General features: G+C 42.5%; 2 protein-coding genes across 2 annotated transcripts; both read left to right on the plus strand.

Annotated features, from left to right (window-relative positions):
- Positions 1 to 5,199: 5,199 nt before the first annotated feature.
- On the plus strand, positions 5,200 to 8,535 carry dmrt3a (doublesex and mab-3 related transcription factor 3a). Its single transcript, XM_012828602.3, has 2 exons — positions 5,200 to 5,590; positions 7,168 to 8,535. Exons 1-2 carry the CDS (start codon positions 5,200 to 5,202, stop codon positions 8,178 to 8,180), a joined length of 1,404 nt encoding a protein of 467 aa, XP_012684056.2. The 3' UTR covers positions 8,181 to 8,535.
- Positions 8,536 to 13,520: 4,985 nt separating this feature from the next.
- dmrt2a (doublesex and mab-3 related transcription factor 2a) lies at positions 13,521 to 16,100 on the plus strand. Its single transcript, XM_012828568.2, has 3 exons — positions 13,521 to 13,868; positions 14,299 to 14,401; positions 14,917 to 16,100. The coding sequence occupies exons 1-3, from the start codon at positions 13,521 to 13,523 to the stop codon at positions 16,098 to 16,100; spliced, it is 1,635 nt and encodes a 544-aa protein (XP_012684022.1).
- Positions 16,101 to 25,811: the final 9,711 nt, after the last annotated feature.

The raw sequence follows: 25,811 nt of genomic DNA on the forward strand, positions 1-25,811 counted from the left end.
CATAAGACAAAAGTATAAAACACAAAATGAAAATTACTTGTATTTTCTTCGCTGTGCTCTTTGAAAACATTCATTTGATTTGGTCCCATCTGTTGTAATCAATAACGCGAGCATCTTGTTTTTTTATTAAACGCACTTTACTCTTAATTTCATCCCCCAGTGGGTTTAGAGAGAATAATGTGGAGTTACCTATATGGCTTTGACATTATAAATCACTTCTTGAGGCCGGATCGTACGGCGCCATCGATTGATCCTGATATATCACAGAAATTTACTGTCACTTCTGTTTTCAATTAAAGATACAATCAGTCAGATAATGACTTAATTGGATTTTACAGAAGATTGAGTTTTATTGCCGTGTGCTTTACGAGTTTAGTTAAGGAAGGCCATTTTATCACGGTTGTCATGGGGGGGGGGGGGGTGAGGTGGTGGGGCGCTGTGCGTCCGTGTCCTTCTGTTGCTGCTCCGGGCCTGTGTACACTGCCAGGGAGAAAGTGTTGGCGGATTTGTTTTCCTTGAGCTGCTATTGCGCCATCAATCATAGCGGCGCCGTGTGATAGATAAAGCTGTGGCCTGTCCTGTGCACATTTGAATAATGGTAAACACACACACATACACACACACTTAAACACAAAGACACACACACTTACACACAAAGACACACACATACACACTTAAACACAAAGACACACACACACACACAGGGAGGCTCTGCCTTCCCTGAGTGTCATTTTCACTGAGGAGTCACTGTGGGAGTGGTAGGAAGGATGGTGGCAAATGTGCATAAGTGTTCAGTTCTTTCCCAGAGACTTTAAAAGTCTGCTTGGCCCATAATGGCAGTACTGCTCTGTGGTACTCTATGGGCTCCTGTGAGAAATGTGGACTCCAGCACAACTCGTACTTTTTATTTTCATAAAACCATAAATGTCCAGGATGTCTGAGTTAGTATTGGAGAGAAATACATTAAAAGAACATCTCCTAATCAAACACTGTATGACACCTGTCACAATTATGTTTATACACCATATGCACTATCAGTCATTTGCAATTGTTATGCATTATCTTGCCTGGATTTTACCTGACCAACAGTACACAGTATTACAGTACACAGTATAATTGCACTCCAGAAAAATCACAGTACACATTGGAAACTATTGTACTGCCTGAAGCATCAGTAGTGATATAATTCAGTCCTGTTAAGAGCTTGTGTCTGGTACAGTTGATCAACTTGTAATAACTTTTTTCTATACACCAGAACTGCACTTGATAACAAATGCTACAGGGCCATACAGAATATAGTAGTAGTAGTAGTAGTAGTAGTAGTAGTAGAAGGTTTTGCTATTTTATAACCATAAGTGAAATAGTTCAGATCTTTTTTTTGGAGGGGGCACCAGGAAATAGTTCAGATCTAACCTTTTATGGCCTTTTTAATAGTCTGATGCAGTTTAAAAAAAATGATAATTGAGGGTACAGGAATTAGATAATAAAGCCACAGATTTAGATGTTCTGACAGATTCCATGAGAGAAGGTTAAATTGATGACGATAGCATAGAGAGGCGGTTTCCAAACTACAGATGCCAGAGATGTGGTAGAATGTGTGTGTGTGTGTGTGTGTGTGTGTGTGTGTGTGTGTGTGTGTGTGTGTTGCTGTGCGTGTTGTAGAAATGTTAAGTAGCAGTAGCTTGCATGGCAGCGTGGTTCTTTCAGAAAAGTTGACCTGCATTTCTTTCATAGGTAGTGGATGTTAATGTATTCTCTCACCAAACAGGATTGGTCTAAGCCCTGGATGTGAACCTTTTTCATTTGAGCTTATAAACCCTATTAAAACATATAACACAAAGGCATACTTCCAGTAGAATGAGATATTTTATTTTCTAAATGACAATAATACAATTTATAGTCATTAAGTACTTTGTGTCATGTAACAACCAGGGCAAAAATTAAAATACTACTACTAAAAGAGTGTAGAAGTGTCCTTAAGTGAGGCCCAGAGGCTCCAAGGCTCACACTTGTCACAGGTTCAGTGTGGGTGGGTGTGTCTGTGAGCTCAGAGACCCGACTCAGGCCCGCCGGTCTGAAGGCCCTTTGCAGCGCTGCTTGCATGGAGGAATTAGCCAGACGTTTCACTGGACAGATGTCCTGCAATTACTCACTCCTGGCAAGCCCATTGGCTGCCTGTCAGAGCAGTCAATGGAGGGAACGCCCACCCACATCTGAATGGAGCATTATTCACTGGACACATTCGATATTTATTTACACTTGATTGTCCGAAAGAAGAGACTGGTCTCTGGGGAACCTGTAAATTACAGGCCCGTCAGTCTTTCATATAGTAGGTGACAGTTCAACAGTGGCTGATATTATTGACTTCAAATGTGTCCTGTTTGAAATTTGTGGCTGTGAAAACATATGTTTTTAATTCCATATGGTGGTATGAGTTGTGTTTTGTGGAATGTGTATTTGTAGTAGGCCTATATTATGCATATGATCTATTTAGTTTCACTCAGTTTATGAAGTCTGTTACACTACATATATACTACAATAAAGAAATTGTATTCAAATAATATTTGATTTAATGCTACTTTTACCATGGCAAAAAAAAGGATGTGCAAGAGAAAACTACTGTTTAAAATGTTATCACAAATTTAAAATGTTTCTGTGGGTACAAATCAGTTTGCGTGGGCTTAAGTGTAACAGAGGGCAGACAGACCTACCCGTGAGGATAGGTCGTCTGTGTTGGGTTAAGTCAGTCACTCGTTTATGGGTACTTGATTCTCAGGGCTGGGACGTTTATGGCCAGTGTGCTGTCCTTCAGGGTAAAACAGTGGTGGAGTCCCCCACAGATAAACCACCGTCTGATGCTGATGGTTTGGCGCCTTTACTCAGTGCTCAATGTCAATCATAAAGTGCCTCCCTTATCGCCATTTACCCTCTGAAATGGAATTTGAGTTGTATTCTGTGCTCGGATTGTTTAACTTACCCTATAGACGGACATATAGGCTATAGCTAATATTTCTATGCCTCACACATAATTTGAAATGCTGACTGCCAGCCATCTAAAACTTGGTTGGTACTGCTAATATTAGCTCAATCTGTCTGTTAAAAGTTTTTATTATTATTATTTTCATTATTCAAAAGATATATTAAAATAAACAAATTTTTCGTCATTATTTTTCTGAAAAAGAACAAATCTGCGTGTTTTGCATATATTGAGTGCCACTTTTGAATCGAACTGCTCCACCCACTAAATAAAACATCTATCTTAGCATGTGCTTCATTTGATCATTATTAATATGGAACCATTGCCGGCTGACCTTGTACGCATGTGCTTTAGAAGTAATGACTATAAAATGACGGGCATGTTCCATGGGATCAAAGACGCGGTGTCTTAATCACCTGAAAAATGAAACCTTAGTGGTTAGACAACCACACAAAGAGGAACAAATATAACATATACTAATACTAACATTTAATAGAATATATAGAATAGCTGCATACATTTAAATGCATCATTTGCTGGTCTGTATAAAACCACATTATAGTTTATGGACCAATAGATGTTTGTTGAGGCCATAGCTGAGTAAACTTACCATGCACAAATTAAGAGAAAATATATGTAACAACTTTCTAACAGACTCGCATTAACGAAATTGCTTTGAAGGTAGGAGGTGGGCCTATCTAAAATTAAACACTTAGCTTAAATAGTTTGTCCGTAAATTGGCACAGTTGAAGTATATTAGTCGTCTTACGTGCAGTGTCAACTTTTGTGCGGAGCAAACGTTTTATGCATGTGTTTTATGCACACTACTAGCAGTGACATAAAGCATAAATAATTTTATTGTGCGTTGCTCCTCTGTACACCTCCGTGGTGCCCTCCCACTCCCAATAGCAAATTTACTCGCCCTGCACTAACTGCAAACGCATTATAGTCACCTTGAAATTTCCTCTGCTATTTTCCAATTAAAAGCTTAATAGCCCTGGAAACCGAGTTCATGTGGTGAAGTTTACCGTGGCCTCCAGTTCCCAAAGCTGGTCTGCTGGGATCCCATTATGTGCTTGAATAAACCCTTTTTACCCACAGAAATGGGACTCCGGGGTGTCCGGTGTTGTGTTTCAATGGGCTCTACATGGCGAGAGGACATCGCAGCATCCAAAATATTGTTTGCATTCGAAGACGTGCTGACACTACATGAAACGATTTTTTTTTTATTTCCAGCATGTTGTTTAACACATTTAGACCCTATTAAGACCATATGCCGGCTTAATGTAGGCCCATGTTAATTGTTGATATGCTTGGCACAATACATGCAAAAACACCTTCAGTTTTAACAACTGAAGAGTTTGCAGTTAAATCCCTGATAAGACCTCTTGGGTCGTTATCTTAAATAAATAGTAAAATAACCACCATGACTCTCCACAGTCCACCAAATCAATTATGTTTAATGGTGTTCAGTTTGTATAGCCCAGTCACTGACTTCAAAATTCCTTCGTGGGAATAAGTTAAGCACATATTGAAATGCAAAATACCAAGTTGGGCTGCTGTTTAATTCCTGTTCACAGCATGTGCCAAACGAAAGTAGCCTTTACCTGGTGCTTTCACCTTCGTGAAAAGCTCAGCCATCATGTCAATCAACACTGCATTCTTTAGGAAATTCTTGGCTATTAGACTTCCAAACTAATTCTCTGAGGTTTTTTAAATATTAACCTATACCTACGGGATAATTAGTTTAAATAAAACTTGGAAGGTTATAATTAATTAAAGGCAAATCAGCCTGTAAAAAACGACAAGAATCGCTTGTCTAAACGAGGCTGAACATATATTGGGCAGTTGTCCAGTTTTCACACCAGCAATATTTGACATTACTGTTCTTTTCTTTTCTAGCTGGTGTTTAATCTATTTAAGAACTCAGGGGACAGTACTTTAGTGGGATTTGCCGTGACAGTGACAGGGATGCGAGAGATAGCGCTGAGTTACTCAGCTCCATTAAAGCGTGTCAGATCGCCTGATGCACGTCTTTATTGCCAGGGGAAAAGGTGGATCCTCATCTCTGAGTCAAAGTCAACACCTCTTATCACGAGTGTAGCGAGCAGCAGTGGGGCTTGATCTCTGTGCTGCTGACAACGCTGCCCCTGCACCTTATCTGATGCACTTGCGCCACTGCTACTCCGGGGGAAAGAGCGCGCCTCTGTGACTCGTGGAAAATGAATGGCTACGGATCACCCTACCTCTACATGGGGGGCCCGGTGTCTCAGCCCCGCGCGCCCCTCCAGAGGACGCCCAAGTGCGCTCGCTGCCGGAACCACGGCGTGCTCTCTTGGCTCAAGGGACACAAGCGCTACTGTCGCTTCAAGGACTGTACCTGCGAGAAATGCATACTGATAATCGAGAGGCAGAGAGTGATGGCGGCGCAGGTGGCGCTTCGTAGACAGCAGGCGAATGAGAGTTTGGAGAGTCTCATCCCGGAGTCCCTGAGAGTGATGCCCGGCATGGCCGTGGCCGGAGGTGGAGAGGGCACCCAGGGCGCGCCATCGCGCACTGGAGAAATAGACCTGAGGTGGGGGAGCGATACGGGGACCGCACATCCAGCTAAGGGTAAGCAAGGGGAAACCCTTCATCATTAGTAACTTCTTTTGAACTTTTGTGTGGACATCATCAACGACCTCAATTATGAATATGCCTAATTGTTCTGTTACAGTACTACGCACTCAAAACTGCCGCTCTCATTTCATGGCAGATATTATAACTGTAAAAGAAAGTAAACATTATAAACTAATAACTCTTTCCAAAACTATCTGTCTATATTTAACATGTTCAACATATCACATTTTTGTATTACTGCGATAGGCTAGTTATCTTGGTTATATTATGTAGGCTACTGTACATAGACTGTTTCATGTTAGGCTACTGCATAGTCTATTTCAGGCCATAGCCTTACACATATCCAAACCCTGAAATATCCAGCATGACAAATGAACATTTATGTGAAAACTGAAGTTGAGTTTGTTTGGCTGAATGAGGCGGATGATTGTTAGAATTATTAATCTCGAATCCTTGTTGCAATCTCGACTCTTATTAACAGTATCATTTTATTCTTTAATGATCTTTCGCTGTTATCTGAACAGACTAAACAGTCAGGTAAATAATACATTACATAGCAATTAAACCTAATATATATACACATAACATAACATAATGATAATAATAATAATAATAATAACAATAATATTACTACTACTACTACTAATAATAATAATTTGACAGTATCATAAAATTAACAGTAATGTTCTAAAAACGACCCTAACTATTTTGGTATGCAGTTGGCCGACACTTTCTCTCAGGCTAAACGTTAGACTACTGTAATAAAATAGAAATCAATGAAATTAATAAAAAATATAATGTTCTTCAAAACACATTTAAAAGTTTCATTCGTTAACATAATCTACGGACGTTGTATCATCATCAGCATGCGTTTTTACATGTGGTGAATAGCCTACGCTCGTTGTTATTTTGTATTAGTGAGCATTTTAAATAACCCAGGGCACATTCATGTCATTAATGAAAAGAAAGGAAAGTGTTAAGTTTTAAGGCACAGAAATAGGCTACCACTGATTTCGCACCACCGCAATTTTAATCAGATATGCTACTGTGCACGGGCTCTTTGAAATTGCATTACTCAAAGGGTCTGTAGAAACCACATTCAATATTTTAGCCATATTTTGGTGGAGTTAAAACTTGAGCGAAATGTTACCATGCAACAGGCAGTCTGTTTACAATCTCTGAGGAAATGGGTCGATGTCAGATTACTCAATAATAGCCCAGTCAGCATTTTGTGTTAACAGTTTTTTTTACTGGAAAGAGTGGAAGACAGGCCTATAGAAAACAATACCAAGAGTGGGGCTTTTCTCCTTAGGACACTTCAGGGGATAAGTACGGGTACAAGGTAAAGAGTGCACAAGTGTCATTGATGAAATAAAATGTGAAATATTTCAGTTAGTATGTTTTAGTGTTAGTTACAGCTGGAATGACACAAGTATGTGGACCATTTTGTCTAAACAAACTGCTCTGGTAGTACTCATTTAAGTAATGGTACTTATTTCAATGCACTTGCATTGACTGTGTCATTTGCCTGGGTATGCCGCTGGGATAAATGTTGTTTCTGTTTCCCTCAGACCTGAGTGATGATGTGTCAGGTGAGCAGTCTGGAGGGGAGAACGGCAGCACCACCAGTGACAAGGAGCAGGACCAAGTCAGCTCCCCTGAAGAGCCCAAATCAGGCTCCTGCTACACCCCAGACCCTCCTGAGTCCACGCCACAGCCCGAGGAGAGCCACTACAGCCTGCAGAAGCTCAGCTCCGACCCCCCTGAGCCCAAACTGGACAGCACGAGGTACACGGCCGAGCAGAGTCTGTTAATCGAGGGACTCTCTGGGTCAGTGTCCCTGCCGTTCAACTTGAGGGCCAACCGGCCCCCGCTGGAGGTGCTCAAGAAGATCTTCCCAGGCCACAAGCCTGCCGTGCTGGAGCTGATCCTCAAGGGCTGCGGCGGGGACCTGGTGGGAGCCATCGAGGTGCTGCTGTCCAGCCGCTCGGCCCTCAAGGCGGACAAGGCCCAGGCCGAGGCCTCCCACGGAGACACCCTGGTGCTCCCGTCCGGCGGGCCTCTCTTCGAGCACGCCCTGGGGCCCTACTCGCTCTCCTCTTCCTCCGCCTCCTCGTCCTCCGCCTCCAAGTGGTCAGTGGGCTCGGCCTTCCGCGTGCCTGACTCGCTGCGCTTCTCGTCCGAGTCGCCGGGGGTGATATCAGGCCCACTGGGGATGCCCCTGCAGCACCCTTTCCCCCAGCCCCCGCGCTACCCCCTGATGCTGCGCAACTCGCTGACGCGCGGCCAGGCCGGACCCTTCATGCACAACGACGTGACGCTGTGGAATACCATGACACTGCAGCAGCAGTACCAGCTGAGGTCGCAGTACATCTCGCCCTTCTCCGCCGCATCCCCTGCCGGCATGTTCCGCAGCTCTCCGGTCCTCTCCTCCCCCTCCTCCCGGCCCTCGGAGGAACACCGGCTGGCTCTCTCCGAGGACGCCTGCTCGGTCATCCCCAAACAGACTCTGTACACTGCCGACGAGGACTATGACGATCGGTCCGACTCCTCAGACTCTAGGATCTTGAACTCTTCGACCTAACGCACTGGTTCAGACACAGGTAACGCAAAAGATTGGACTTGACAACGCCCCCCCACCCCCACTCTCCCTTCACCCCCACCCCCAGTATGTGCAAAGAATTTTTTTTTTGCTCTTCTTTGAGAAAAAGATCCAAATAAATAAATAAAGGCATTTGTTTAATCGTAAACTTTCCCCCACATACAAAAACAATCAACACTATGAAATGAATATGAACAAAAAGTGAATGATATGGATTGTATTTGTTTGTGAAAATCTATATCTCCCCGGCACTGCATGTGAATGGGTCTTCAAATGTAGAAATAATCAAGTCATTATGCATGAGAAGAGTATGTCTAATAAATCCCTCACTCTACCCCGTCTCTGTAATTTATGTTTGTCTGTAGGGCCTTAATTATGAATCTGAATACATTCTATTTTATTTCATGTAGTAACAAAAACACATATGAATAATCGGAAATCACTCCTAGATATATGGCATGTTCAATTAATAATCATGGCATTTCATAAATGAGGGCCTGTAAATGCTGGGGAAATAGATGCTGTTACTGTGGTCTGTGGCAAATAGAGAGAAATGATACACATTCACTATGTTAATATGAGGACATGGACGTTTCAATATTCAAACAAATAACAGTCAATCCAGAGATCTTAGACTAAACGTCAGTCTTTTTGTGATTGGCCACTCGCGAAGAGAAATTTGAGCAAATAGCTCTACCTAGTGGCGTGTTTGCTAAATTTACAGTACATCCCACGAAACCTTATACTTCAGGTGCCTGCAAATTCATCATAGTCCTGAAGCGGAACAACTGGGTTACAGAAATACTACTCTATTTTTTAGCCTTAACTTAACTCACCCCAAGATAATAGTTAATAACCCAGGTAATAAAATATTTATACACAGTTTGTTGCATTTGCAACAGTTTACTACAAAATAATAATACATTTTATTCTTAGACTAAATAGAATAGCCTACAGCTTTCTTAAGTCTCTAGGATGACAAGCTGAAATAGTTGACTATAGCTGAAATGTGGGACAATGTGCTACTGAAGTTATTTAAGCTGTACGGAGTTCAGGGGTTACTTTCCTGCGGCTCAGTGTTGCCACCGCGTGGCCTAGGAGGGAAACGTTGCAGGGCATTTGTCCAGTTGTTAAGAGATGTCTTTTTCTCGACGCTTTCCGCTACGCTACAGATGTTTTCAATTAGATAGGCCTACTAAATGTCTGTATGTTATTATCATTCAAATGATTTAGTTATCATTCCAAACTTAACTTATAGCCAGTATCAAAGTCTCAGCATGAACAATTTAAAAATGGGCCTTATCGCGTTTCAGGACATTCAAGTAGAAATAATAATAATAATAATAGTACTGTATTATTATGAATAATAATAATAATAATAAAATAACAATAATATAATTTTAATAATAAGAATAGGGGGGCGGGTTACACGCTTACAGACAACATGTGTGATGGTATCAGCATGCTACGTTCAAAAATTCAGCATGTGTCTCAATCTCCGTCAAAAGATGCTGACAGAAGTCGTATTGTGGGGCAAATTTGTCACTTAAATTTTGCACAAGATTTGGTCTGCACAATTGAGGGGGTTTAGCCAGGAACACAAGTAACAGGTGTTTGTAATCAGTGATTTCCGATATGGATGCTATAATCAGCTGCATACAATGTGTTATATCCTTATCAAATATTATGAGAGGTCGGCTTGGGGCAAATGTAACAGATATTGCATTCAAGGGAGGCTAGCCACTTTTGCGAAAATGTGGCACCCTTGGTTTGTAAGCGTCAATCTCGCTGGCATTTTGAAAACAAACCCTGTGTGAAGACCACCACTATTTTGGCCGTTGCCGTACATTTTATACTTTCACCCTTAAAACTGACATGTTACAATTGTCCTTGGCCACAGTTACAACTGTCTCCGACCCGACACGTTACATAACTCCCAAGGCGCTCACTGCATTTAGGTGAAAATTAGAGAACAAGAGATGCATGTTGCAAATATGTTACAATGAAAGGTGTCACTAATGCCGATTTTTGCAACAAGACAAAAAGTACAAAGAAGCAAAAAGTGTTACAACCTGGTATAATAATAATAATAATAATAATAATTATAATAATAATAATGATAATAATAATAATAGTAGTAGTAGTAGTAGTAGTAGTAGTAGTAGTAGTAGTAGTACGCTATAGTAGCAATAATAGGAACAGGTGATAATTCATTTTGTAATTTGTTTATTTTCCTAAGGAAGTGCAGGTGTGACCATTTCTTTAGACACCCATGAGTGTTTGCGTATCCAAAAGAAACCTTCTGCAGTGGACATTTGAATGGCCTCTGCAAAGTCAACAACCCATGCTGTTCTCGCGCCCATCAAATGACGGGACAAATTACGACTGCTTTAGCATTCAACAGAATGCACGTGTTGCCGATCCATCAAGCATCATCAATGCTAATTAACATAACAGGACCCTGGCGATCCCACAGATCTTTGCCGACTCTGCACGGATCATGTTACGTTTTACTGCCAGCCACCTATGACAGGGACACCGTGCGAACCCAACCAGCAGCATGGCTGTGTATTGTTTTTGCAACTTGAATAAATTCCACGCAAGCCACATTCATGCCTGCAATTCGTTACTGCGGTGCCTGTAAAACACGCAAAGTAGCCCATTCAACAATTACAGGCCCACCCAAGAAAATGGACTAAACATTCAAATTGAACGTGACACGAGCTTAATCTTTCAAGCGAAATGGTCTTGCTCAAACTGCCATACCGGGTTCAGGTACTGATAGCCAATTTCGGTCAGCAGACTGGCCTACATGCGCTGCTGAAGGGATATAGATTATGTTCTTTTTTTTATTTCAGGGTTTTAACCTATTTCATCTCAATGAAGACACTCGCTTTCTCTTTGGTTTGGCAATCGGATCTGTTTTGAGGAGCAGGATAACAGCGCGTAAGATCAAAGCATTCTTTAGGCTACAGGGAAATAGCACCCAGGGTAGCAGTTTGGTTAGCTGGCCGTAACCTTGCTAATAAATTTTAGAGGAAGAACGGGTGACGAAGCTGCACCTGCACGTCTGACATCTTCACCACATGTGTGTCGAAGCAAGCTGCAGGTCCTCTTGGCGACCGCACTGACGTTATACGCACAGGTCTTATGCCAACGGAGCAAATCGTCCATTTGTTTCGGGAGCAGAATTCATGTTTAGTTTTCAATATCATAACCCACGTTTGAGAGTGACGATCATTGCTGGGGCTTTCATTCTAGTTTATAAAAATATATACACCTCAACTTTTTTAGATGGATTTGTTCTTCACCTCAATACGCGTAATTGTCTCAATATTTCTCCCAATTAGGACATTCTCATCTCTCTCACAAATAAGCAAGATATAGGCCTACACTCCAGCTGTAGGCAAATGTCAAAAAGGATTATTTCGAATAGTTTCGTTCTCGTTGGCAGCTTTTCCGCAAAGCAAATGCCGGGCCTGTATAGGCAATCTGATTTCGATACGCTGATACAGAAAATGCAACTTTTTGTTTGGTCTTTGAGATGAAATGCATAGCCTGTTTTTCGGAACGTTCCCTATGTTAGACCTTTGTCAGGATAAACTAATATTTCGTCTAAAGAAAAACAACTATAAACGATACTGTTTTATAATTTATGTAGGTTAAATGTTGCCAAAGTGTTGCCAAAATGTTGCCATCTTAACCATAATCACTTAATTCAAGGTCTATAGGACACATATTTCACACATCCAAAAGATATTGTGGCCAATGTGCTGAAAATGCTTTCTGGTCACCACGCGAATCTCATACAAACAGTAGTCGGATCTCATGGTGTCAGTCTGGGTTAGGCTACCTGATGGAAGGCCCATTTGTTTTTGTTGAAAATCACATATGCTAGGTCAGTATTGGCAAGAGGGCGTTGTTTGGTGTTGCGACTGTCCCGCATGCTAACTGTTTTTTTTTTTTTTTACTGACTGTTTGGGCAAGTTCCTAATCGCTTTATCTGTTTATCATCGCTTTATCTGTTTGTCATCATCGTAGCAAAAATGCTGGTTAGTAAATATGTTATAATAAATAGGCATTAGCCTACACCTCACAATTATTATAGGCTAACAACAATATATCAAATATCAACAATGAGTTATCCCGTATGGGTAATGGGTCAGCCATGTAGGATGAGCAAATAAAGAAGATCCAAAATCGGACAACATCATTCGAACATAAGCAATCGGAGAGCCTCTGCAAGTTAGATAAAGCGAATGTATATTTAGTAAAGTGTTGAACATGTAAGATTTTCAATGTGGTATAAATGTTTAAAAACAGCTGTTAAAACGACGTATCGAATTTTGAGTTGCCATATCACCAGTCACTGTTTAGCCTATACATTCCACTATTTCCTTTATAACACATGCTGCAATAACAGTAAAACAAATGTAGAATAAAATAAAGACTCAGATTGAAATTATATATTATACCTATTTTCAAAGCTCTGTATGTCGCAATGTATCTCACTGTAAAAAAAATGTATGATAGTCAATAGCAGTGTTGTCTTTAATGAAATGGAGAGGTTTGCAAAATATCACGCTTTGCTTTTAAAAATGTGTGTAAAACGTTTTTGGTCCTCCTTGAAAAGGACAAAATATCAGAATGACGTACGGCGTATTTTCTTTGCCTTTAAGCGTTCCCTGGACTCAGAGCTGTTAATTAATGGTTTCCTGTGATTGTTTGATTTGTAACTTCACTCCATTAAGAACTCAATTGAGGGAGAACTTAGGGCTCTGGCCAATAGCAGCATGGCGCTGAAAACGAGCCAATCGTGGGGAAAGCCTAGGAACGGCGCAAGAGGAGGCGCTTGATGCCTTCGCTTCGAGAAAAGCGTTGATCACATTGAAGTGACAGCATTAGTAAATATCCGCTTGTGATCTCCCGGCGTGTCATTTGTCCCTTACTAGGTAAGATACACTGGCCCTCCAGCAGAAGCGAAGCCAAAATCAGTTAGCGTTGTCTTTTGAGATTTTAATCATTAACCGGCCAAACACGGATTCCATTTGGACGTCTTAACCATCGTCGCTGTCAGGTACGTTTTTAAAATGTAAAGTATTTCAACTTTTTTTGATGAGATCATTTCTTAGAGTTCAGCTGTCAGAGTTGTTTGTTCCTAGTTTACATTGTCTAATCATGTTACTGTAACATAATACATGTAGCTTGTCCGTGTTTATCTCGGTGTCATTTTCATTGTATTATTGCACTATTTCAGGCGACAGAGGACTCACCCAGAGTATATAAACGATACCAAAATCTGGTACCAAATCTTATGAAAATATGACGGATATCAGCGGTGCTGAATATGAAATTGATGTGGAGACTCTGGAGGCAGAGGGGGACGATCAAGCGGGATTCGCGACTCTCTCGAGCGCAGGGGAGGACGACGCGGGCTCCAAAGACGATGAAAAACCGCTGCACGTAAATATGGGTACAGGGGAGCAGAGAAAACTCAGCAGGACCCCGAAGTGCGCTCGCTGCAGGAACCATGGCGTGGTGTCCTGCCTGAAGGGCCACAAGAGATTCTGTCGGTGGCGGGACTGTCAGTGCGCGAACTGTCTGCTTGTGGTGGAACGGCAGCGTGTTATGGCTGCTCAGGTGGCGCTCAGGCGACAGCAAGCGACAGAGGTGAGTGATTGTCGAGCCCCGTGTCTGAAATATCAACCCATGTATCCCAAATTATTCCTCAACAATTACACCGGACTGGGTTATTATTCCTACGTGTACAGTCGGTAGGCCCACTGATGAATTGGTGTTTTGTGTTAGCCGTAACACGGGCAGTTAGTCTCAGTTGGATTTTAGCCATCAATTTAGGTCCACTGTGTAGGGTATTATCATGAATTTCATAGAAATTCAATTAATAGAAACAGAATGTAAATATTGTGTTGAACATATTAAAGTTAATATTAATATTAATTGTTCTGAATAATAATTATTAATATGTTATGAACATATCAAAGCAGACTTAACTGTTGTAGGATGCATAGGCCAATTTTTAAATGCACATTAGTGTATTTTAAATCACAAAACCTTGGTGTCTGTATTTATTTAATTTCAGGATAAAAAGGGTATTTCAGGGAAACAGATACCAGCAGAAAGACGTGCTATGTATCAGAGACACATCCGACCTTCAACCATGCTGGCTAAAAGTATTCTTGAAGGTAAGACGATGCAAGGCCGATCAACCGAATGCGTGCGTAGGCCTACTGTGTGATTAATAACCTTTATCTCTTCAATAATCTGTCCTTAAACAGTCACCTGTCTGTTCTTGCCCCATTTCTCATTTCTTTCCTCCTTTGATCTAATATCCACTTTTCTCTTTCTCTCAGCTGTTCTTGGATTGCTTTCCTTTTCTCATCCTCTGTGGATAACGCAGTAAGCGTCGCCATACTGTAACATTGTTTGACACACTGTGGACTTCTTTTAATGATTGCATGAAATAACTTGCAGACTGGAAAATAATTAGAATATTCAATTGTCTTACAAATGTAAAGAATGACAAGAGGTAACTAATGGCATGGGCTTAAAATGCAAAGCAAATAACCTCTAGTTAGCATTTGTTTCAGTAATCCCTCAAAAGTGTTATTGATAGTATGACTGAGAAATGCATATGGATATTCAAACACATTTGAACTGAATAACTCATCCTCATTGTGACTGTTCATTATGCTCACAGGCTACAGGCCAGTCCAGTCCGACCCCTTCATGGGCAGTAGCCCCAATCTGCCTCCTCCGCTGAGTGACCGCATGCGGAAGAGACGGGCCTTTGCCGACAAGGAGCTGGAGACCATCATGCTGGAGCGTGAGTACAAGGAGCTTGAGTTGCTCGAGTCTGGCCAGGCCGCCACGGCCGCCGCGTCCCTTTTCCTGCCCGGTGCTATGGTCCACGCCGCCGAGTACAACTCCTACAAGACGGCTTTCTCCTCAGCGACCCCCGACCCCGCAGCCCTGCCCCCGCCCAAGGACCTGTGCGGCTTCCTGCCCGGCTGCTTGGACCTGTCGGTGCAGTACGCCGGCTCGGGCAACGTGGAGCTCATCTCGTCCAACGTCAGTGTGGCCACCACCTACCGGCAGTACCCGCTGACGCCGCGCTTTCTGGTGTGGCCTCGTGGCGGCGGAGGTGCCGGGAGCGGTGCTGGGGCTGTCGGCAGCGTAGGGGACGCCCTCCTCTACCAGCAGTGTCTCCTCAATGCCACCGCCATGCAGAACCTCAAGCCGGCCGCCGTGTGGGACCCCAAAATGATGCCGTTGTCCGAGAGCCACTCACCCGAGCTGGACTCGGTGACATCCAAGCTGGAGGGCTCACGGGCAGCCACGGAGATGAGTGAGCTGCAGCAGGGCCAACCAGTAGGAGGAGGAGGTGGAGGAAGAGAGGTCACCCAGGCTAGCCTCGCCCAGGTCCACAGGGAGTGCTCGGCCTTCTCCCCGCCAAAGAGGGGCTTCAGCCAGGTCTACCCAGGCGCATCCCCGCCACCTCCGCCACCAGCCCACCACCACCACCACCACCACCACAACCACCATGAGCACGTCCTCAACAAGCTGAACAAGCACAGCGCCAAGCATGCCCTCACCATGAAGCTCAACCCTTTCCACTCGCTCATCCAGCAGACACTGAGTGAGAAGGCCAGCGGGGAGCTCCGGGGGCCCTGCTGCAAAGACCTGCTGGAGGAGGCCGCCAGGAAGTACCGGGAGAGCGCAGCCCTGGAGGAGCACGGCAGCTTCAAGGCGCACGAGAGACACGCCAAAGACTTCACGACCAAGCCTGTCGGGACCAAGGTCTCGTCCAGCGAATCACTGTCGTTCTCGGTGGAGGCCATCCTAAAGAGGCCCTCGCCGTCACTCAATAGAACATCTCAGTAAGAACTCGGTTAAATCTATCAGTTGCTTTTTCCCTTGTTTCATTCGTTGTTTTGTGTTTGCCATGTCTAACACTATGCACACAGTCTGAAAACATTTCTATGGGATCTGTTTCTGAGGATGGCCTCAGTTGATCTGGATGGTTGATAAATAGAATAAACAAGAACAGCCATCTTTGACTGCCTAAAGCCCATAGTTACTGCAGCTCTTCTAGTACTTGTGTAAATATTAATACAATTTAAACCTATGATATGCCAAACGTGCATGTTGTACATCACTGTATCTTTTAGAGTATTTAAATGTATTCATAATGTCAATAAAACCATTTATATGTTAAAATTTTGTATTTTCTTAATTGCTTAAGGACATTTAGTTAGTGATGTTTCATATGTGCATTTTTCTAGTATGCTCCTGTGTTGCAAATATATTATTTAAAATGTCCCTTTTTTATTATTGATATTCTTTTATTTATATATGTAATATATCTTTTTACTACAAATGTGAAACTGAACTGTGTTTTCACTCTTACTAATACACATCAGTTAGTATATTAGTATATAGAGTATCAATTAAGAATGGTTAAAGACACATACAAAATTCAGCTATACAGTTGCTAGTTACAAAATACATGTTTTGACATACACACCACATACACACCATTGTTAAAGGGAAGATTAAAAAAACTCATGCTGAAACCACATAGTTCAGGGCGTTGGCATTAGATGGTGTGTAGTGGTTTGTATGCACATATCAATCACTAGAAATGTTGTATATATAATTTCCCATACTTTAGACTTTAACGTAGTTTATATTAAATATTGTAGACACCATGATAGTTCACAAATGCAGTGGAAACTCATGAAAAATTGTGGAAAATAAGGCCAAATGAAAAAATGGTAAAATAACGGAAAAATGACATCAAAGAATTCCCCAACCCTTTGTCTACAAAGCATCTGAAGGAGAAAAACAGGATGATCACATCGGCTTAGTGTTCATGACCAGAGGAAGCAGAACTGGGGAGCACCTGCCCTTGGCTTGATTTATCTGCATATGTACAACACATGTCATCCTACTGTCAGCATGGAAATATGATAAGACCATAAATTGTGTACTTTTGTACGACTAAAAGGTATTGGTTTTTTTACTGATCATTTCTTTGAGCTATGGACTGGAGGTGTCTTCAAGGTGTATTCTTTTTCAAAAGGAACAGCAGCATGAGTCACATCACAATATGACAAAGACCCTGCCGCTGTTGATCTGAGTTCATAGATATAGGATTCAAGATTCAAGATATTTTCTTGGTTGTCATTATATTTTTATTTAATATAAATATAGAACATATATATTTCATTTCCACTCTATAAACCACATTTCCATGACTGGAAGTGGAAACTGTGTTTTTCAATTCATGATTTTCAACAAAGAAGTGAGAATTTGAGATGTTTCTTGGAATCAAATGAGGCAATCCAGATAAAAGACGGGGCTTGGAGACTGTAAAACATTAATTATTTACCTGTTGGAAATATAAGCAAATGACGTTACATTCATTGACTGTCACAGGGTTTGTTACATTTTAGGCCAGGCTTCATTTTCTTGTCAAAACAGAAGAAACAGCCTTGTGTCCAGCAGTTAATTTATTTATGATCTAGTATTAACCTCACAAGCTCCTGGTTGTATGCATGTTCATCAGCCACTGAAGTCTTAAAACAGCAGAAGAGATTCACTGGGTTAAACATACAGTATCTGATGAATCATGGGACTTTGAGGTGTTTACAAAACTAAGAAACCTATTATCAAAAGCCAAATCAACCTTTTGGACAATTGTTATCAAATTTACAGTCAACAGCTCCTGTAACGGATGTTCTTTGCAAGAAGTTATCAGACCTAAAATGCCAGGACACCGTCAAAAGTTTACACATCTGATCCTGGAGTCTGTTTGCTTTTAAGATAACTGAAAGGGCTGGTTGGTTAAAGGAGTGAGTGAAGGCGCCTGAGGGGGGGCCCTCATTCAAAGCCGCAAGCGATAAGAGATCTGCTGAAGCCATCGCCACTGATGACTCCCATTCCCAAAGTGTCAAATTCAGCACGTTAGCAAAGCGCACCCGCGGTAGCATCGCAAACATGTTTATCCAGCTCCTGTTACCAATCACTCACTTGAGTCTAAAACAAAACGACACGTTCCCACGAGGCTCTCCACAACAACTGAGACCCGTCATAACAAATATTCCTAAAACAACCAACAATACCAATGTGGATTTATTCGTGGGTTAACTTTGCTAACTTTAATAAGACAGAGCAGCTGTTAAAGAAGACAACTGGAATTTGCCCACGGAGTTTGGTCCGACATGACATTCGAGAAACAAAACACAGCGCAGACAACAGTTTAAAAAGATTTCAGGAGTTCCCCCTTTGAACAAGCCACTGGGGCTTAACAGTGATCTATTCTTTTCACACCCGTTTAACATTTGGCTGCCCTGCTGCAGACTCCGGCTGGTTTGTTGCCTTTATTAGGGGCCGAGGTGCCTGTGCTGGTCCTCCTCCACACCTCTCCTGCAGGTGCTAACACCCACACACCTCTCTCTCTTTCTCTTTCTCTCTATTTGTCTTTCTCTTTCTCTTGCCAGGAGCTCAGCACTTTGCTGTGTCACGACACAATAACGATAGCATTATTAAACTGTTATGCCAAGGTGTATGCAAGCGCTTGTCACACACATCAGTGAAGTGTCTCACCCTCTCCTTCTTTCTCCCTCACTCTCTCTCTCATCGGCACACTCACACTCACACTCACACACACGCACACACACGCACACACACGCACTCTAACACACACACACACACACACTCTCACACAAACACACACATGCACACACAAACACACACACACATGCCTAATAACACACACACACTAACACACACACATACTCTCACACAAACACACACGGACACACAAACACAGAGCTTATTTTGATGTGGAGAACAAATGGCACATGGTGTATTTTGCAAAGGCAGCCAGCAAGCGTGAACAGCAGGGTAGGATCCCAATTCATTTCCCCCCAGCGGTCCACAGGAGATGATTGCCCTTACCTCACCAACAACGGGCACAGAGATAGGGGCCCAATCCCACATTCCTGAGAGCCAGCTTGTAATATAATAAGAAATGTGTTGCTCGGAATCTCTTCACATGCACAGAGCACTTAATTACCACGACTGGCTGAGCTGACAGGCATTGGGGACAATGAGGGATCACTCAGTGAGTCGAATCATTGGATCTAGAGCTGGGGCCAGGCCAGATGAGGGCATCTACCTCTGTGTCACACACACACACACACACACACACACACACACACACACACACACACACGCACACACACTCACACATACCAGCATCCTTTCGGAGTGTTTCTTTTTTGGATCCATAACAGACACATTAGAATGCGCTGTGAACCGGTCGGTCAGATTTATATAATTAACACCTGTGCAATGTTTGCGTTCTGCCTGTCTGTCACCACATGGGGTAGGGGCTCTGAGACAACACACACACACTCAGAGAGAGAGAGAGAGAGAGAGAGAGAGAGAGAGAGAGAGAGAGAGAGATACACACCTGCAGTATTTAACCCTCACTGTATCCCAAACAAGTAAAACAACAGCTGAACAGCTCTTGGGTGTGTGTAGCTTAAGTAAATGGTGGTTTGGATGGTGTAAGGTCAACACCTACTCACTCCCTCAGAGGTTCATAAAGAACTCTCACACCACAGAGAGAGAGAGAGAGAGAGAGAGAGAGAGAGAGAGATTGAGTGAGAAAGTGTGAGTGAAACTTCAGGCTGACATCACCTTACTATCTAGCGCATAAAGTTAAGCCAATGCTTTGCTTGCTCCCTCTGCCTCTAACATCCTGCCAACAGGGATCAAAACAGCACAGAGGGTCAAACTAATCCTGAGGCTGCTTTCACTTCCAGTCACTTCAAGCCGGGCTCCTGTGTTCGCAACATTTACAAGACATGCAAGTACATAAGCAAATTGGTCAAAGTTCATGTAAATCTTTGTAAATCTTTTAGGAAAGAGCCCTCTCTGGAACAACACAGAATAGTAGGTGTCATACCAGGTTCCCTGGTGGTATTTACTATCAGCTGTTCATACAGTAGATGTTCCCAACCCAGTCAATAAGACAGATCTTCTGTTACCCTGATCTGCCTGATGTTTCACTTTTTATCTGAGTGCAATATGTAGGGCTGTCTACAAGACTACACAAAACTATCTTCTCTTGCAAGTCATCCATGGCCTTACATTTGCCATTCTAAGGAACAGGTAAATACTATGGAAATCCTTGGACTGATGGCTTCGGAGTTTCTGGGCAAGGTTGTCGTCAAGGTTTCCAACTAAAGTTTTTTGTTTTGTTTTTCAGTTGCCACAGTATCTTGTCATTTGGCAATCATTTGCAAATCTAAACCCTAAACAAAGGAAAATAAATGGACTGCACACTGTGACTGACAATCTTCAGCCCTACCTTTCTGTAACATAGTAAAACTTTCCCCTTGATTGCACTGCCACCACAATATTCATAGTTAACCCCATACCAAGGGAAGTAACATTACTTGGATTTAACATCCCAGGGAAGGCTTGGGGTCATGGCCCAGTATCCCACTGGGAGGTAAGATCCACTAAGCTACTGAGAAGCTCTAACTGAGCGCCGGTGTAAAAAACACTCCACTGGCTTCCCTGAGAAAACACAGCTACTCTACAGCAGCGTGGCCTCTGTCGGGGTGTGTCCACAAACCCACGGCCTGCTGGGCAGAGCAGGGCCAGAGCCTGGGACAGCCTGCTTGACTTGACTCCTTGCCCTGGATGTGGACGTGTGATCTCGCTGGGTTCCCTCTCCTCCCTGGGGGCCCGGTGGGGGCCAGTGGGGGCCGGTGGGGAGCTGGGCCCTCCTTCCTCAGCCCAGCTCAGGCAAAACAAGGCCCCGATGACAGATCAGGTGAGGGATGAGGGATTACATGTCACATGCTGAGAGTGAAAGAGAGCAAACACTGGAACTGTGTGTGTGTTTGGAGTGTGTATGATCAAGTGTATGTGTGTATGTATATGAGCAAGTGTATGACTTTGTGTGTGTGACTGTGTGTGTGTGTGTTTTTGTGTGTATGATCAAGTATGTGAGCAAGTGTGTGCTTGTGTGTGTGTGGTGTGGTGTGGTGTGTGTGTCTGTGTGTGTGTGTATGTGTGTGTATGTGTGTGTGTGTGTGTGTGTGTGTGTGTGTGTGTGTGTGTGTGTGTGTGTGTGTGTGTGTGTGTGTTTGTGTGCATAGCTGCTTTGGAGAGCAGGAATGTAATCAGGGGGTTGTGTTTTGACATTGCAGGGTGCACACTGAGGATTGTGACAGAGAGGTGAGCTGGCAGGAGGTGCTGTCCATGACACATCCTCAGCACTGAAAGCAAAGCCTGTGATTTACCTCTCCATTTTTTATCAAATCTTTGATGGGTTTTTGAGCGTACATTATCCTTGACTGCATTCTTTAACAGCAGCCAACACAAAGATTACACAATAGGCGTGACATGTGCCAGATAAGTGAGAAGTGGGATTATCAAAGGTCAATGGGAAATGGATTACATTAGTACTTTTTTCTGTGCTATTTTCAAATATTTAAATTCCCATGTTCAGCCACAGTACGCTATTCGTAACTATAACCTCGACAGGAAAGCTAATCTGCCCGTCCAGTTAAAAGATCCCCACCGAAGGGTGTGGTGCCGCACAGGCAATGGCCAGCCTTGTTAGCGCACGCATGCACGGGCGTCGTGGTGTGGATGTGATCAACGTGGCAGAGCCGCGGTGAGATGGCAGCCAAGCTCGCGGTTCAGCGGCAGGACACATCCTCTGGATCTCTGACAGGGACACTTTTACGAGGGAGAGACTTCAACCAGAGCCTGCCGGTGCCTAATGGTGTTCACATGTGACCAGTGTGCCAAGTCCAGGAGGGAGAGAGAGAGAGAGAGAGAGAGAGAGAGAGAGAGAGAGGCAGAGGCTGAGCTGGTCCGCCCAATCTGTGTGCGCCTGGGTTTGATGTGTGCCTTGTAGCCCTCTCGTCTCAGTCAAGACAGAAGCCGTTGCCACTGTGACACTTGGGCAGTGTTTTGTCAACACGACGTGTGCTATTCTCTGTATTTCTGCGTAAACATAGATTGTTTCCAGTACAACGCAGACTGAAAAAACTGGTTTTATACTTCGCAACTTCAAAATGGCAATTGTATGGGAAGTAATCACCTGGTTAATTTCAATGTATATTAAATGTACGGAAGCCGATATAAAAAAATGTCAGCGCTGTCAGTAATTAACTGTACGCTAATATTGAAATACAGGCACCAATAGTTTGATATTGGAAAAAAATCAAAATGCGTGATCTCGATAACAATACATTGTCAGTATGTTAATTTATCCTTTGTTATATTTAGTATATTAGTGCTAATTTAACTCTGAACACAGACGTAATTCACATGGCAGTTGATTATAATAAATCGTGCTGCAACAGAATTTAAAGTACATCCCTAGGCACACCTTTCATGGGGAGGTTTACTTGGAAAATGTACTTGCTAATCCGACCAATTTAAGGTGTGTCTTGACCCATAAAAGGATAATTGTGGGGTGGACGTTAAGACCACCATGTCCTATGACAGAAACCTGCGGCCTTCCAAATGCACATCCTCAGTATACCACTAGAGACATATCCAAGTTCAAAATCTTCGAATCGAACAAAATGCATCTCCTCAGAATACCAAACCTTGGTCAACTGCTAAAAGGCGGCAATGCTAACCACTATACCACCAACTCATATAACATCCTGTCTCAATGGGAAAATAAGCAATTAAAAATGCCTATTAAAACAAAACCAGGGTATACAGTGCCCTCCACAATTATTGGCACCCCTAGTGAATATGAGCAAAACAGGCTATAAAAAAATATGTCTTTGCTGTTTATCCTCTTGGTCTTTCACTCAAAATATTCTCAAAAATCATACCTTTTCATTGAAGTAAAACTATTGAAAGAAAAAAAAACTGTTGACATTAAATAAATATTTTTCCCCAAAACATGTGTGCCACAATTATTGGCACCCCTTAATTTAATGTTTTGTGCAGCCTCCCTTTGCCAAGATAACAGCTCTGAGTCTTCTCCTATAATGCGTGATGAGGTTGGTGAACACATGGCACGGGATCTGAGACCATTCCTACATGCAGTATCTCTCCAGATCCTTCAGATTCTGAGGTCAACGTTTGTAGACTCGGCTTCAGCTCATCCCACAGATTTTCTATGGGGTTTAGGTCGGGGGACTGTGATGGCCATGGCAAAACCTTTATTCTGCGGTCGGTGAACCATTTTTGTGTTGATTTTGAGGTGTGCTTCGGATCATTGACCTGCTGGAAGGTTCAACCACGACCCATTTTAAGCTTACTGGAGGGGGCTGTTAGGTTTTCATTTAATATCTGCTGGTATTTGATGGAGTCCATGATACCATGTATCCTAACAAGATGTCCAGGGCCTTTGGAAGAAAAACAGCCCCACAACATCAAAGATCCACCACCATACTTCACATTGGGTATGGGGGTCTTTTCTGTATGGCTATCTTTCTGTCTATGCCAAACCCACCTTTGATGTTTGTTGCCAAAAAGCTTTATTTTGGTCTCATCTGACCATATAACTCGGCCCCATTGAAAGTCTGACTTACATTTGGCAAACTGTAGGCGCTTTAGTTTGTAGTTGATTGACAGCAGAGGCTTTTTTCTGGCAACCCTCCAAAACAACTTGTGGTGATGTAGGTGGCATCTGATGGTAGTTTTGGAGACTTTCTGACCCCAAGACTCAACTCACCTCTACAATTTTCCAGCTGTGATCCTTGGAGATTCTTTTTCCAGTCGAACCATCCTCCTCACGGTGCATGGGGTCAATGTACACACACGTCCTCTTCGAGGCTGATTCTTAACATCTCCTGTCGCTTTAAACTTCTTAATTATTTCCATGATAGTGGAAATGGGTATTTTCAACTCTTTAGAGATTTTCTTGTGTTCATTTCTTGATTTGTGCAGCTCCACAACTTTTCACACATCGTCACTGTGTTCTTGGGTCTTTCCCATAGTGATGAATGACTAATGGAATTTGGCCTGTGTCACCTCATATGTGTACGCCAGTGGAACAGGAAGTCATGGTTGACCTCTTAAGAGTTCCTTATCAAACAGGTGAACTTAAAAACATGACTGGAAATATACTTCAATTAGATTTTAATTATAAGATTTTTCTAGGGTTGCCAATAATTGTGGCACACATGTTTTGGGGGAAAATATTTATTTAATGTCAACAGTTTTTTTTTCTTTCAATAATTTTACTTCAATGAAAAGGTAAGATTTTTGTGAATATTTTGAGTGAAAGACCAAGAGGATAAACAGCAAAGACATATTTTTTTATAGCCTGTTTTGCTCATATTCACTATGGGTGCCAATAATTGTGGAGGGCACTGTATATGAATAAGCTACAAGTGCAAGCACACTACAAAACATTTGTTATCGCTGCAATGGAATCTATATTGTAAAACCCATGGAAGTTGAAAAGGCACCAAAAATGACAGGAATAAAACAAATAATAACACTTAAGAAGAACGGCTAGCAATCAATCAAATAATAAGGAATTATTGTATTAGTGTTAGTGTTAGTGTAGACGAGCATCAGAGTGTCACAGCTCAGCCCTTTTACTGCCCTCAGTGGTGACACCCGGAAGAAGTGAAACACTAGCATAGCAACAACAATTGGTGTATTGTACCATGGACGGATTAAGAAACCACGGGCCCCTGGGCCTGGATATTTTGAAGGCCCCCCCCCCACCCCCGCGAAAAAATAAATTGTGCGCCCGCAAAACACGCACGCACGCACACGCACACACAAACACAACCAATGTGTTGGATTTTACGGTCGAATTAGATACTTTGGCTATTGTATTGGGAAAGTAAACAGGTAAAAGTTTACTCTGTAACATCCACCTTCGGTGAGGTGTGCACTGCCCTGCTATTGTTTCTGACATTACATGTGACAGGGCAACAGCCGAGTGATTCTTTTCCAACTTGAAACGGATTAAGACCTACCTGAGGGGCAGCATGGGGCAGGAGAGGCTGAATGGGCTGGCTATCCTGTCCATTGAAAAATCAAATCATGCATCACCACTTTTATGTTTGAAAGGCGTCGTCCGGCAGGTGTAGCCTACTGTGCCTGCTTGTGAGTCTTGACTTTCAGATTCTGCGCCTAAACTAGCTATATCGTATCGTCTCATCACATGATCAAATAGAGACTTGACATTGGACAACAAAATACATATTACCCAGCAATCATCATTGCATATCTGTATATGACAAAAATAACAAAGAAAATAAGAAATTATTAATTTAATTGAATCGTTTTTTAATAGTTTCTATAGTGTATGTAAGATAAGCATACAGTATAATTTTGTTATAGATTGCTACTGACGATTCCCCCTAAAAATGATGAACACCATGACAGAGACAGGTTTGCCATTTTGAGGGTATATATAGCATAAGGTATCCTGAGCAGTCCCAAAAAGTTATGCTTGATCACTGTCGCATTAATCTAGCTTTTTCTAACACAGCACAGGTACACTCAATTAAAGCCATTAGCAAATTAATAAAATACACCTTTTTCAACCACAAATAAGAGATACATAACAGC

Source organism: Clupea harengus, chromosome 7 (assembly GCF_900700415.2).
Source record: "Clupea harengus chromosome 7, Ch_v2.0.2, whole genome shotgun sequence".
NCBI lineage: Eukaryota > Metazoa > Chordata > Actinopteri > Clupeiformes > Clupeidae > Clupea > Clupea harengus.

Excerpts from the sequence above, each read along its gene's own strand:
- dmrt3a (XM_012828602.3), top strand. The coding sequence starts at position 5,200 with ATGAATGGCTACGGATCACCCTACCTCTACATGGGGGGCCCGGTGTCT. Across the intron at positions 5,591-7,167 it reads GACCGCACATCCAGCTAAGG|ACCTGAGTGATGATGTGTCA; the intron begins GTAAGCAAGGGG and ends TGTTTCCCTCAG.
- dmrt2a (XM_012828568.2), top strand. The coding sequence starts at position 13,521 with ATGACGGATATCAGCGGTGCTGAATATGAAATTGATGTGGAGACTCTG. Across the intron at positions 13,869-14,298 it reads GGCGACAGCAAGCGACAGAG|GATAAAAAGGGTATTTCAGG; the intron begins GTGAGTGATTGT and ends ATTTAATTTCAG. Across the intron at positions 14,402-14,916 it reads GGCTAAAAGTATTCTTGAAG|GCTACAGGCCAGTCCAGTCC; the intron begins GTAAGACGATGC and ends TTATGCTCACAG.